The sequence below is a fragment of the Dendrobium catenatum genome, unplaced genomic scaffold (genome assembly GCF_001605985.2).
Source record: "Dendrobium catenatum unplaced genomic scaffold, ASM160598v2 fragScaff_scaffold_1196, whole genome shotgun sequence".
In the NCBI taxonomy this organism is placed as follows: Eukaryota; Viridiplantae; Streptophyta; class Magnoliopsida; order Asparagales; family Orchidaceae; genus Dendrobium; species Dendrobium catenatum.
In genome coordinates this window covers 110,431-124,253 of record NW_021319658.1, presented here as the reverse complement: position 1 = coordinate 124,253, position 13,823 = coordinate 110,431, and the positions used below count along the sequence as shown (strand labels likewise).

Below are 13,823 nucleotides of genomic sequence, written 5' to 3'. Positions count from 1 at the left end.
AGAAAGGAAAAAAAATGCACTTCTCAATAGGAATGCAAGAGTATTAAGGAGAAAGAATAGCAAGGAAATAAACTTCATCCAACTTTGAAATAAATATTAAACAAAAGATAAAGAGTTATAGGAGCATACACAGTAGTATTTCTATGTATGAAGTTTGATTCGCCATCAAAAACCGAAGGACAAGGCACATTCAAGCCACTTCTCCCAAGCAAGATGGGCAAGGAGCCAAAAGCAATCACCTATAATTTCCTAAAAATCACATCATTTCCTAAATGTATATTAAAGAGATTAGAAAATCAAGCATTTATGGAAGAGAGAAGCTACTACAGCAGACATCACATCCAAAAATAAAGCATTTACCGTAAAGTAATAAAAAATAATACAACGCAGGGGTACAGGTATTAACTAAATAATTGGTCGAGTACTTTCTATGAGAGACTTTCAAACAGTTTTGTGATTAAAACAATAACTTTAAATAAACAAATAATATGTTAAACAGTTTATCAATTCAAAACTACAAAAACAAAATTGATCTTTATATACATGAATTATGTCAAAAAATAAAGCCTATTAGAAAGAATCAAGAATGATAGTCATGTATATGGATCACAAATAGGAAAATTAAATATGGCATTATGTTATGTACAACCTCTAAGATTATTTATTATCTACTGTTTCTATCTGATACTTGCCTAATAAACGAACATATGTAATTTGTGTGCATGTTCTTTTGTACGACTACACTTTTGTTTTGTTTGCCATTGCATGTGTACACTAGTGTGGATGGATACGGACATTTACATCAACATAACATGCACATAAATATTTGGATGGTATTATTTTTATTTCTAGATATTCAACTACATGCATTCATGTGTCAACATTTACAAGTGCATTATTCATAATATCCAGCCTTATCACTGTTCTACATCCTCAAGACTTGTAGTATTTAATAGCCGCATCATATAATATAAAGTATGATGTATCTATTATGCCCATGCTTCGTAGAGTCCTAGTGCATCATGGAAGCTTTCATAACATCTCATAACCTTGGAACCTTTATGATTATAAATAAAACCAGCACTCATGTCAACAGCTAGGCATTTCGCCTGAAGCCATTTATTGTAACAAAATAAAATAAAATAAAATAAAAAACACTCAAGCCATCAGCTAGGCCATAGTGCATAGTTTGAAAAGATTTCACTATGGCCTTAAAGTTATGACAACTACTCCGAACTTTAAAGCTGCAGATGAGAAGTGAATGGCACTCCAACTGTCCAACATGTGAACAGTGTCGTAGTATGGATCACTAAATCATGTGGCACCTATTAATGACTCCATCCTGAGTGGATCAGGCCTTATGATGAACTAATAGTTGGTTGCCACATAAAGAATTGAAAAATTACTGATAATTATAAATCAAAAGTATTGTTTTTTTTCTACAATAACGCTGTGTATCATCCATGTATGGACTAATTCCACTCTTTTATGGGTCATCAAACTACACATCCGTAGGCATCAACCCATCATCATCATCGTGAACATTAGACTTATCCCATGTATGTGAGTTGGATTTAATAAATCATCCAACTCCACTCATTTTTACTGAGTTCTTGCGGGGTCCTGTAGTCGGGATGCCATAGCAGCTGTCTTGTGTTATGTAGTGGCAGCTTCCCTATGGATTCCAGTTTAGTTGCTATATCTGGAACTGTAACTGCTTCTTACATAATCGATTCAAATGCTGCCATTTGAGATTTTTGATAGGAAATACTTGAGTTCGCAGGTAACCCTAAGGTAATACTTTAGTTCGCAAGTAAACCTAACCCAAATCGGTGAACAAACAGCAGCCAAATGGCTGTCCACAGCAGGAAAAATACAGCAAACTGCTGTGTACAGCAGTCAAACAGCAGAATTTTAGAGGAAAACTGAAGGAAAACTCAAAGCACGACTTGTATTTGATGTAGGACTATAAGCTTTCAAATGATGACATAAGAATTTGCACGATCTCTTGAATTAAGCAAGTAAGATTAAAACTATTAGTAATCCAAACGATAAAATAAAACAAGAGAGGGGTGCCTACGTTTAGGCTAAGCCGCTTGCCAAACACTTGGAAAATTCAAAAACAAGTTAGAAATTCAACAATCATGCTAGTAAATAGTCTTCAACAAAAATACATAATCTAACAATAAGATTAGAAACAAATAAAGTGCACTCAACCCTACGTTTACTAAGCTTTGGCAACGACGAAGCAAATTCCTACGTTTACTAAGCTTAGGCAAAGGTGAACCACGGCTCCTTGTGACTCGACATCACCTACAAGATTAGGGGATTAGGAATTTAATTGAAGAGGGGAATAAGTTCACCTTAGTCAAAGTCCGGAAACAAGTAGTCGAGATGTTGAAGAAGTTTGTCGTAGGAGAAGCCGCATTCTGTTTTCCGGTCAGCCATCCATGGAGGACTTTGCTGTTTTGAGTTGGGGTAGTACTAAACACCAAGGAAAGTCTTCTCCGACAAGGGGAAGGCAGTTTGGGCTGAGAAAAAAAATGGTGGACAGCAGTTTCGCCTTCCAAAGCAGCAGTTCTAGAGCCTCCAAGTGCTTAGGATGCAAGGCTAATGGCTGAGATTTCGGCTGCAGTCTTAGGGAGTAGGAGAATCCATGATTTGTGTAGTTTTGGAGAGGTTTTAGTGTAGGAAATCCAGCGGGAAAACCTTGCTGAATTTCAGCCAGTAGGGGGAGACGGGAAAGGATTTAATTCCTAAAATAGAATACTGAATTTTGGTAAGATTTAAGAGGTGATTGCATAAGTAGGAATTTCGGTCAGGTTAAGGGGATGGGTTTTGAATTCTTTCAAAGTGAGAGTAGGGGTTTAGGAAATAAATCATGAGGATTTATTGGGGGGGGGGTTGGCGGCTTAATGATGAGGGAGGAGATTGGGGAGATGATGTGGGTTACTTAATTAAGGCTTTTAGGAATTAGGAAAGTGATTAAATAAATCCAATTTGAATTTGAAATTTAAAGGGATTTAATTTAAGAGCTTTCCTAAAATAGATTTGATAAATTAGGAAAGATTTTGAATTTCAAATCAATTGAATTTGAATTTCAAATCTATCCAAATTCGACTCAATCTAAATTAGGAAACGAGGCTTGGACGGGAAGAGGGGAGGTTGGATGGCCGGCGGCTAGGGGCTAGGGCCGACGGCATGGGGGCTTCCGAGTGTGGTGGCCGGCGATTTGTGGGGAAAGAAAATTGTGGAGGTCGGGTGGAGGAAACAATGGCTTGGAGTTGGAGATGGTTTGGATGTGGAGATGTCCGGTGGTGATGGTGGGAGGAGGAAGGAAGGAAGATAAGAGGAAACCACGAACCCGACCGTCTCCAAGGTTGTTGGGTAATGCGTCAATCTCCCTCTCCAAGGGATCTCTCTCCGATCACTCAAGCTCTCTCAAGAACTCCAAGCAAGAAAACAAAATTCTCAAATAATCATTCATTCATTCATTTCCTTTGGAAGAGCAACATGAGGGCTATAAATAGCCTCTTACAAAAAGACTCAAAATAAGAGGACGACAATGCCCTCAGGGCTCACATACGACCTCCCTTTAAGTAAGGGGTAAAAACGGAAAAATAATTACAACATAATAATAAAAGACAAATAACAAAATAAAATAAATACATGAAATAACTCAAAATACATCGACGCAATCGTGGCCATAGATCGACGGCCACGCCTCTGATATCTGAATCATGCTCTGATGTCCCCATCATTATTCCACTAGACGATGAATAAAATAGCAAGATACAATTGAACCTCAATTCGAGAGGAGGATCGATCTCTCCCAAATCTTTAGACGCCGCTAGAGCCCAAAGAAAACCTAAATCTAAGAGATCTCAAATTTCAGCCAAATTAAAGATACTCAAATCCTAGGAAAACAAACTCTTTAATGCATATAAATCAAAAGGAAATCCCTAAACAGTCCCTACATTCAAATTTCCCTCTCAAAACCCTCAAAAAAGCTTCCTAAAATGCTCTAATGGGGCGGTCGTGCTGCTCGATCTCCGTAGGAGGCGGAGATCCAGCATTATTTGCGAACTGCAAGTCCCGTGCGGACCGACTGGACTGGTCTAACAATACTCCCCTCCTAAATATCCACATTGTCCTCAAGGTGGAAATATGCTCAAGGTGGAAATATGCTCGTGTTCCCGCGGAGGTGGCCATCCTTGAGGTGACTAAAAAACCTTACTGTATTGTTGAACCATGGGCTGCACGGAAAGAGAAACCTCCCCTCCCTACTCCAATCTGATCGCATTCAACATGTGTAGTCCCACCACATAATCTTCTGTTAGACCGGTCCTCCCTGGACCGGTCAAGCCGGCCCAATCCAATGGGTCGGTTCAGGTTTACCGAAGGAGGAGGGCGGGCGGACATGAGGCGGAAGCCGCATGAGGCTAGAGGCGGGGTCCACTTGAAATTCAAGTTGCTTCTTGGAGCCAAAATGAGGGGAAGTGAGGGCAATTAGGTCCTTTTGCATCTATTTTGAATTGTATGCATTAAGTAGGGAGTAAAGGGGAGGTTTAGGGTTATGTGTGATTTTGTTTTGAAGTTTCTCTTGTTCTTCTTGTTGATTTGGGCTCTATATCGTATTCTAGAGATTTGGGAGAGTGCGATCCTCCTCTCGAATAGAGGATCCTTGTATCTTCGCTATTTTTCTTGCATCTATTAGTAAAAATACAAGATTTTCCTCAAGTTTTCTCGCTGTATTTCCCAGATTTTTCCCTGTTTTTGCTGTTTCTCTGCTGTGAGCAGCAGTTTTTGCTTGGATAATTGCTAGAAAGTGAATAGGAAATACTTGAAAGTATTTCCTATCATCTTCCCCCATCTCTTGTATGTCCCTAACCATGGTCTTAAGTGATGTCATGGCTTTGGATAGCCCTGCATCACCCATTATAACCACCTTTCTCTCATCCACCATTAATTCCATCCTGAGTGCTCCCCAATTGTCCTTGGTTTCCCCCAAAGTTTGCAACCATTTCATTCTCAGGATGACATCAGTACTTCCTAACTCTAGAGGAAGAAAATCCTCCGTTGTCTGATGCAGGCCGCTTGGGTGCTAGAAGAGTGGTCGTCGTCCCAAAAGATCCCCCTCAATTGTTTCCTCGAGCCCCTCTTTCTGATTTCTTCTTATCTTTCACTAACTGCGCCAGCTCCATAGCCTTTCCTAGGTTCCTCGGCTCCAGCACCTTGACCGCTGTTCGTATCTCATGTTTAAGCCCCCTTCATGAAGTTCCCTTCAAGGGTTGACTCCGAAATGTGATATAATTTGCTAGCCAAGTACTCAAACCTGTCCCAGTAATCTGCCACAGTCCCCTCTTGAGTTAAGGCAAAGAATTGCTCATAGAAGTCTCCTCCACCATCGGCTCGGAAACGCTCCAATAAGCAATCTTTGAACTCTCTCCAGCTCCGAATAGGCTCCCTCCTGTCACGCCGCTAATATCATGCCAAGGCTTTTCCTTCCAAACACAATCCCGCCGCTATCAGCTTCTCTTCCTCCGTCAACCCGTTGACAGCGAAGTAACGCTCCACCTTGTAGATCCAGCAATGGCCGTCTTCACCCTCAAAGACGGGCATCTTCAGCTTCCTCACCCGTGGGTCTCCCCCATTACCCCTGAATCCCCCATATCCTCCCATTCCTCGGAAAGGATGTGCTCCCCAACTGTCACGATCTTCCCTCCGGCGGTATACCAGAACCCTTCATCATATTCCCCTCTTCTCCCTTCAAAATCAGGCCCTCGGCGATGAAAATCTTCCCTTCTTGATCCGAAATCAGCACCCCTTCGGTCCTTTCCCAGACTCATCTCCTCTATAGAAACTGGCTCTAGAGGTGGCATGTCGCCATTTCCCTCCAAGATCTCCATTTCCGAATTTCTCCTCCCCCTAAACGGGATCAGATTCCCTCCTACGCCATGGCCTCCGGTGACCTCTCTTGCTTCCGATGTCATCGGATTTGTCTTCATCTCAAGTAATTTTTTTAGCATTTCTTCCATCACGGTGAACTTCTCCTCTAATCTTTCGTTGTTGGAGGTGATTTGATTTTGAAAGTCGAAGAATCTTCCCTCCAAATCGGATTTCAATTGTCCGACTTCGCATTCCAAGACTTCTACCTTCTTTCTAGTCATCGTTCTTCCCAATGGATCTCAAGTAACTCACTTCCGGAAGCCAAAAGCTCGCTGAAAAATTAGGATTTCAGCCGCCTAAGGTCCCAAATCGATGCTCTGATACCATTTTGATAGGAAATACTTGAGTTCGCAAGCAACCCTAAGGTAATACTTTAGTTCGCAAGTAAACCTAACCCAAATCGGTGAGCAAACAGCAGCCAAATGGCTGTCCACAGCAGGAAAAACACAGCAAGCTGCTGTGTACAGCAGTCAAACAGCAGAATTTTAGAGGAAAACTCAAACAGCAGAATTTTAGAGGAAAACTGAAGGAAAACTCAAAGCACAACTTGTATTCCACTAGACGATGAATAAAATAGCAAGATACAATTGATCCTCAATTCGAGAGGAGGATCGATCTCTCCCAAATCTCTAGACGCCGCTAGAGCCCAAAGAAAACCTAAATCTAAGAGATCTCAAATTTCAGTCAAATTCAAGATACTCAAACCCTAGGAAAAACAAAGTCTTTAATGCATACAAATCAAAAGGAAATCCCTAAACAGTCCCTACATTCAAATTTCCCTCTCAAAACCCTCAAAAAAGCTTCCTAAAATGCTCTAATGGGGCGGTCGGGCCGCTCGATCTCCGCAGGAAGAGCTGGACCGGTCTAACAATTTTCTGTCCACAGGATTTATCAAATGTTGCATCCGCTAGTCGTAGCTTGTCCATTGCAATTTACTATCACTCAAAGTACCTTTGGCTTGTTGTTTTCACGGAATTGCTATATTTTGTAGATGCTCAGAATTTGTTGCCATAAGAATTGAGTTTGAATTGATTAAATCCAAACTCACTAATTTTATGCCAATCCTATCTATGAGAGTCTATAAATAAATATCCAAAAGAATGGAATAGCAAAGCTCTGAATTCAATAAAAAAATTTTGCTCCAGTTTCAATAAAAATTTGATGCAACTTCCAGTGAATGAAAACAAAAAATTGTATCATAATTTCATACAAACATACTTTGATAGTTCAGAGAAAAAAATAAATGATTAACATAGGGCATGTAGCCTAATGGTATTGCCCTTTATCTCCAAAGAAGAGACATAGGGTTCAAATCTCCAAAAAATAAATTATTGAAATTTGTATATGAGGATAGGCAAAAAAATTCATAATGGGAACTCCATAGACATTTAAACTTGTCACCTAAATACTCCATGCATTGTAGGAGAGATGATTCATAAGTTATATATAAAGTTTGTACTTAGATGAGTAAGGCAACTCATTAGGTGATTGATACGTTAGGGGGGCCACATCTTGTGGGGCCAAGTGAAAGATATTTAGAAGGTCCCTAATTAAGGGGGAATTGTTTAGGAAGGTTTCCTAATTATATTTATATTGTTTATGAATGTTTCCTAAATCATGTTAATTATTTAGGAAGATTTTCTAATTTATGTTTATACTAATTAGGAAGTATTTAATTGTTTAAGAAGCTTTCCTAAATTATGTTTAATTGTTTAGGAAGGTTTTATTGTGTTATTGTGTTCTAGGGCTATTTAAGGGGAAGTTGTCTAGGGTTTTAGGCTCATGATATTGATGAGTTTTGCGAGTGTTTGTTGTCCATTATTTTTATTAGGGATTCTAGCGACATCTAGAATTTGGGAGAGAATGTCCTCTCGAAAGAGGACCATTGTATCGTGCTCGTTAGTATTTCGTTTCTTATCAATAAAAATATGTTGTTTGCTGAATTTCTCTTGGTTTGTTTGTTGTTCTTGATACAAAGGCGTATCAAATTTGAATTTATCTTGGTTTATTGGTTGTTTTTGCTTCCAAGTCGTATCAAATTGGTATCATAACGGTGTCATGGACCAAAATATCAAGCTTTCCTCGCTGAATTCTGTGGATTTTTACTCTCTGTTTCTTGAATTTTGTTGTTTGGAGGCCATATTCGCATCAAAGTTGTCAATTTTTTTTGTTAAAGCCTTGATCCGAGTACCGATGGCCGGAAGAAGAGTTGAGGCAGTAGAAGAAAAATTGGAAGGGGAAGTAGAGCAACTACAAGCGGATGTGGGATCGATGAATAAACGTATTTCAGTGATAGAAAGAAGGTTTGGAAATTTGGAAGAAATGGAGAAGAAAATGATCGAGATGCAGCCGAAAGCTTCATTGATGATTCCTATGGCTGAACCAAATAGAAAGAAAATTCTGGAGGAGATGATGGGAAAGCTCATGGAGATGCGATCCAAAACCCCACCAACGGTTCCAATTGCTAACCCTAATCAAGATTTTATTGGGATTCTCTTGGCCGAATCTAAAAGAAAAGAGATCGGACGGAAAGAGCTCCTATCATCAAGAGCCCCCTCCTGGGCTCCAAGAAAAGGGGAAACAGGGTTTTTAGAAGGAGGGACATAGAGAAGGGAGTTTTATTGTGGAAGTGGTAGAGTGGTTAACTACTATGGGAGGCTTTTTGGGCAAGGAGAGTGAACGATCGGGGGAGGAGGATGGATCAATCCCCGGGGATCAGGTCATGTGAGGATGGAAGAAAGGTGAGAGTCCCACCCTCGATACACAAGGGAAACGTGGATGGATTACAACAACCGCTATATTGGAGGAGGAAGAAGTTGTTGGGGTGGTGACAATCCTAGGATGAAAAAGTTGAAGATGAGAATAATTGAGGAGAAGAAGAGTGAGAGTTTAATAAGTGATACACAAGCTTCTTCCAAGGATAAACAGATCGATAAAGGGAAAGAAATGAATGAAGAGGGCAAAGAAATAAACTTACAAAGCCAAGCCAATGGTGCTAATCAAGAAATCTACTACATCAAATTACCATGAGCAATAAAGATTTGTAAAGGTGAACCATAAAACTAAAACCATGCAGTCGTCTTTACTAGAGGGGAGGCTCTTCAGGCAATTGATATGAACCAGGATAACTATTGGGAAGAGGCTTTGAAATTCAATGAAGATCATGGATTGCACCCAACAACCATTCTTGGTGTACGTGGGCACATTTTTACAAGAAGTATTTCATCTTTGGGATGGTTCATGTCAAACCAAGAAACAAGTTTTGTGACAATTGGACAAAGGGTTTTGGCTACTCCACTGTTGACAAGATTTTTCACATCATTAGAGATGACATAATCAAGGCTTCTCATGGAATCAACCTAAGTGAGGATATCTTTGCAGGATTCAACTAGACATTAATGAAAAGAAATATCACCCACCATGAGTATATTCCAGTTGGGAAAGGTTGTGATGTTGGACTCAAACAAATCTCCCTATTTGAAGCAAAGGTACTTGTAGAAATGGAGAACAAATACTTAGAAGAGATATCTATCACTAGGGCCACCGATTTGACTTCTTCTGCATGCTTTCTTACTAATTCACGACTGTAGGTTTCTATGTCAGCTCAATGATGGTTGTTATCGTAGTCCACATTTTCCTCTATGGTAAGCCTTACATGTCATTAAGTGGGGTTGACTCTGCCATTATGAAGCGGACATTAATTAGAGGAAATAATCCTTTGAAGGCTATTATGGCATCTCAATCAGCTGTCCAACTTGGTCTATTGATGGCCTTACCCATGGTTATGGAGATTGGCCTAAAAAGGAGATTCAAAACTGCATTGGGCGACATAATCATACAACTTCAATTGTACTTAGTATTCTTTACATTTTTGCTTGGAACAAAATCCCATTACTTTGGACGAACAATCCTAGATGGCGAAGCAAAATATAGAGCTAATAGATGAGGATTCGTTGGGCGACATGTAAAGTTTGCAGAGAACTACAAGATGTACTCTAAAAGCCATTTTACAAAGGGTCTAGAACTTATGCTGCCACTAATTGTTTATCAGATCTATAGATCTGCAACTACTAATTGAAAAACATTTATGCTTCTCACTGTATCCATATGGTTCCTTGTTGTCACCTGATTTTTTGAGAAATTTCTTTTTAACCTTTTTGGCTTTGAGTGGAAAAAAATGGTTGATGATTAGGATGGTTGGAGCAAGTGGATAAAAAGTGAAAGCATTGACAAAGATGGTATATTCTCTAGAGTGAAGCACGAGCAGATAATGACGGATATAGAATTGGATCATGTGCTCAGTGGTTCTTGAGAAAAAGCAAATTTTGTAGTTAAAACAGATGATCAGGAGACAGTTTCCTTCCTTACACCTTGAGGACAAGGTGGCTCTTTGTGAAAGTAAAATTGGTACGATGGGGGTGGCCTTCTTGTGAGGCCCAAGGGAAGATATTTAGAAGGTTCCTAATCAAGGAGAGTTGTTCATAAATGTTACTAATTAAGGGAGAATTGTTTAGGAATATTTCCTAATTATATTTATATTGTTTAGGAAGGTTTCATAAATCATGTTTAATTGTTTATGAAAGTTTCCTTCTAAATTACGTTTATACTATTTATGAAGTATTTAATAGTTTAGGAATGTTTCCTAAATTATATTTAATTATGTATGAAGGTTCTATTTGCGTTATTGTGTTCTAGTGCTATTTAAAGGGGAGTTGTCTATGGTTTTAGGTTCATACTATTGATGAGTTTTATGAGTGTTTGTTGTCCACTATTTTGTTGAGGGATTCTAGCGGCATCTAGAATTTGGGAGAGAATGTCCTCCTCTCGAAAGAGAACCATTGTATATTGCTCATTCGTATTCGTTTCTTATCAATAAAAATATATTGTTTGCTAAATTTCTCTTGGTTTGTTTGCTGTGTTTATAACAAGGTGTATCAAATTTGAATTTCTCTTAGTTTGTTGGATGTTTTTGCTTCCAAGGTGTATCAGTGATTTGTGTAAACCTAGGAATTGTAGTGTATGCATATGTAATTGTGTAGAAAGTCACCTCCTTGTTCCAGCATAGGGCATAAATTTTCCTCTTTTGGTGAAGTCTTTCATTTAACTAATTTATTCTAAACCTCTTGTTATTGGCTTGTCAGCATTCTTGAATATATTCAAATTTGGTACAATTAGGATTTCAGTTGTGGTGAAAAATTTTGATCTCTTATTAATCTTATGTGGTCAAAATATTGTATTAATTTATTCAACTTTTTTCCATCATAGCATTATTTTTTGGGCTTTAGTTCTTATATCTTTTGTTTACATCTTAAGGAAAAAAGTTTTTTTTTTCTGAATCCCAAATTCCAGTGCATGATCTACATTCATTACATTATTTTAGTCGCATTAAAAAACCTGAAGTTTGAACAGTCATGCATCAAATTGGTATTAGAGCAATCATGCATCAAATTTGTATTAGAGCTTATAGTTGCATCATCACGTCTGCCGAAAGAAAGACAATCACTTTGATTAATTAAAGAATTGATTAATGATGCAATTTAAATGAAAATTGAGCAGGTTTTAATTCTAGTCAACAGAAACATGACGATCATAAGGTTTAAAATTATATTCCTACATTCAATGACAGGAATAATCTTAGAGAATTTTTAGGGTGGATTAATAATTTGAAATCTTTCTTTGCCTCTAAAACAACTAATTTGCTAAAACAAAATAATGAGCTATGCTCAATCAATTTGGCAAAGCATTGCCACTAAGTCATAATGAGTTAATATGAAATAAAACTTTTCAAAAGCAATAATTTTAATTCATGAGTATCGACAAGAATTTTATAACCAATTTAAAAATTGTAAGCAAAAATATTCTAATATATTTAAATATTATTCAAGGTCTACAAATCTTGTAGTTACAGATGATTTGCTTTTACACTATTTTATTATCCCTGCTTATTTCATTAAAAGCCTTAAACGAGAGTAACAACAATAAAAACATCAAGCCTTTATTCCCCTATATGGGATCGGCTACATGAATCCATTTTCTTCATTGTGACATGTTAAGAGTCAAACTCATTTAAATCTAACAAAGAAAGGTCATTTCTAATATTTTATAACCAAGTCTTCTTAGGTCTACCTCTACCTTTCTTAACAAAAGCCAAATCTAATATATCTACTCTCATAACCGGGTCATCGAAAGGCGGCCATTTTATGTGACCAAACCATCTAAGGTGTCTATCTCTAATCTTATTTGCCACTAGAGATACTCCAACCTTTTCACATATATGCTCGTTTTGTATCATATCTCTAAGAGTAAAGCCACTCTTCCACCTAAGCATACTCATTTATACAACACTTAACTTAATATTATGTTTCTCTTTTAATGGTCAGCATTCTGCACCATAAAGCATTGCAGGTCTCACCACCATCTTATAGAATTTTCCCTTAAGCTTGCAGGGTACTTTTCTATCACATAGCAAACCCGATGCATTACTCATGCACAAATAAAATCTTAAAATCTCGAATCTTACTTTCAAAAATATTTTTATTTGTATTTTTAATGCCCACATCTAATCCTAGAACAACGTTTTACTTTATTTTTCATATTCTATCCATTTATCTTAAAGTTCAAAACTAATAAGCAATATTATGTACATAAACTTTCACTAGGAATAACTTTATAATATTTGAAATCTAAGCAATCCATTTTTTCTTATAAGAAAATAATCAATATGAGTTTTACTATATCCATTCTTATAGGTGATGAAGCTCAACTCTTTTCTTAAAAAAGTATTAACAATTACAAATTCATAAGCTAAAATAAAATCTAATATGATCCAATCACTTTTATGGGTCGCTCCAAACCCATAGCCACCATGTATGTTTTTAAAATCATCTACTCTCTACCAACATGTCCATTTAAATCTCCTCCAATAAAAACCTTTTTTACAAAAAGTTTTTTTGTATTAATTCTTCAAAGTCATTCCAAAATTTTAATTTTGAACACATTCAAACTTACTTGAGGAGTATAAGCATTTATAATATTAATAATCTTAGCATCAATAATAATCTTCAAAGTTATAATTATATCTTCAATTCTATCAATTTTTACAACACTATCCTTCAAACTCTGATCTATAATCAAACATACACCATTTCTAGTACGACTCCTACCAAAATACCAAAGTTTAAATCCTAAATAATAAATCTCCTTAGCCTTTTCTCCATTCCATTTAGTTTCCTCAATGCATAAAATATTTATTAAATGAACAAGGCTACAACTCATCAAAAAAAATATCTAACATTTTATTTAGATCTTTGAAAAGTGAAAACTAAGGCAAGTTATGAGCATTATCTTAGGACCATCACACACAATTCATCTCCCAAACTAAGTCATCTCCTTGAAAGCTCATAAACACACAATAACTAAAACAATAACTCAGCAAAACTAATATCCAACACTCTAATTAGATATTTGAAAATTCATGCATGTACAAGCATTATATTAGGACCATCACACATGTGATTATGGTCCCAAAAGAAAAAGGTCATCTGCTTGAAAATCCATACATACACAATAACATAAAAATCATGTATGATTGAAGTTAATTATATTAAAATATTATTATAGCCCTTTATTCTCTTTGTTAGCCGCCCCTCCCACTCCTTCCTCTTTATTTACTTGCAATTATGAGATGTCATAGAATTTCTTCTAAAGCTCTACTTATGATGGTAACAAGGAATGAGTTTACATATGAAATTTATTACAATATCCCAAAAGATATTATAGAATATGTCAAAGTTAATGAAAGATCTTACAAGATCACTCTAAGTCAATAAAATATCTATTTATGATTTTGATATGAATGGAGGATCTCCAAAATA

At 37.1% G+C, this 13,823-nt stretch overlaps 1 protein-coding gene across 3 annotated transcripts in view; it reads right to left on the bottom strand.

Annotated features, from left to right (window-relative positions):
- LOC110095764 overlaps nucleotides 1–13,823 on the bottom strand; it is a 48,611-nt gene that overhangs the window by 29,622 nt on the left and 5,166 nt on the right. For all 3 annotated transcript variants that reach the window (XM_020821426.2, XM_020821428.2, XM_028698966.1), the window contains exon 5: nucleotides 130–239. In XM_020821426.2, coding sequence (XP_020677085.1) covers nucleotides 130–239 — 110 coding nt within the window. The remainder of the gene's footprint in view (nucleotides 1–129; nucleotides 240–13,823) is intronic.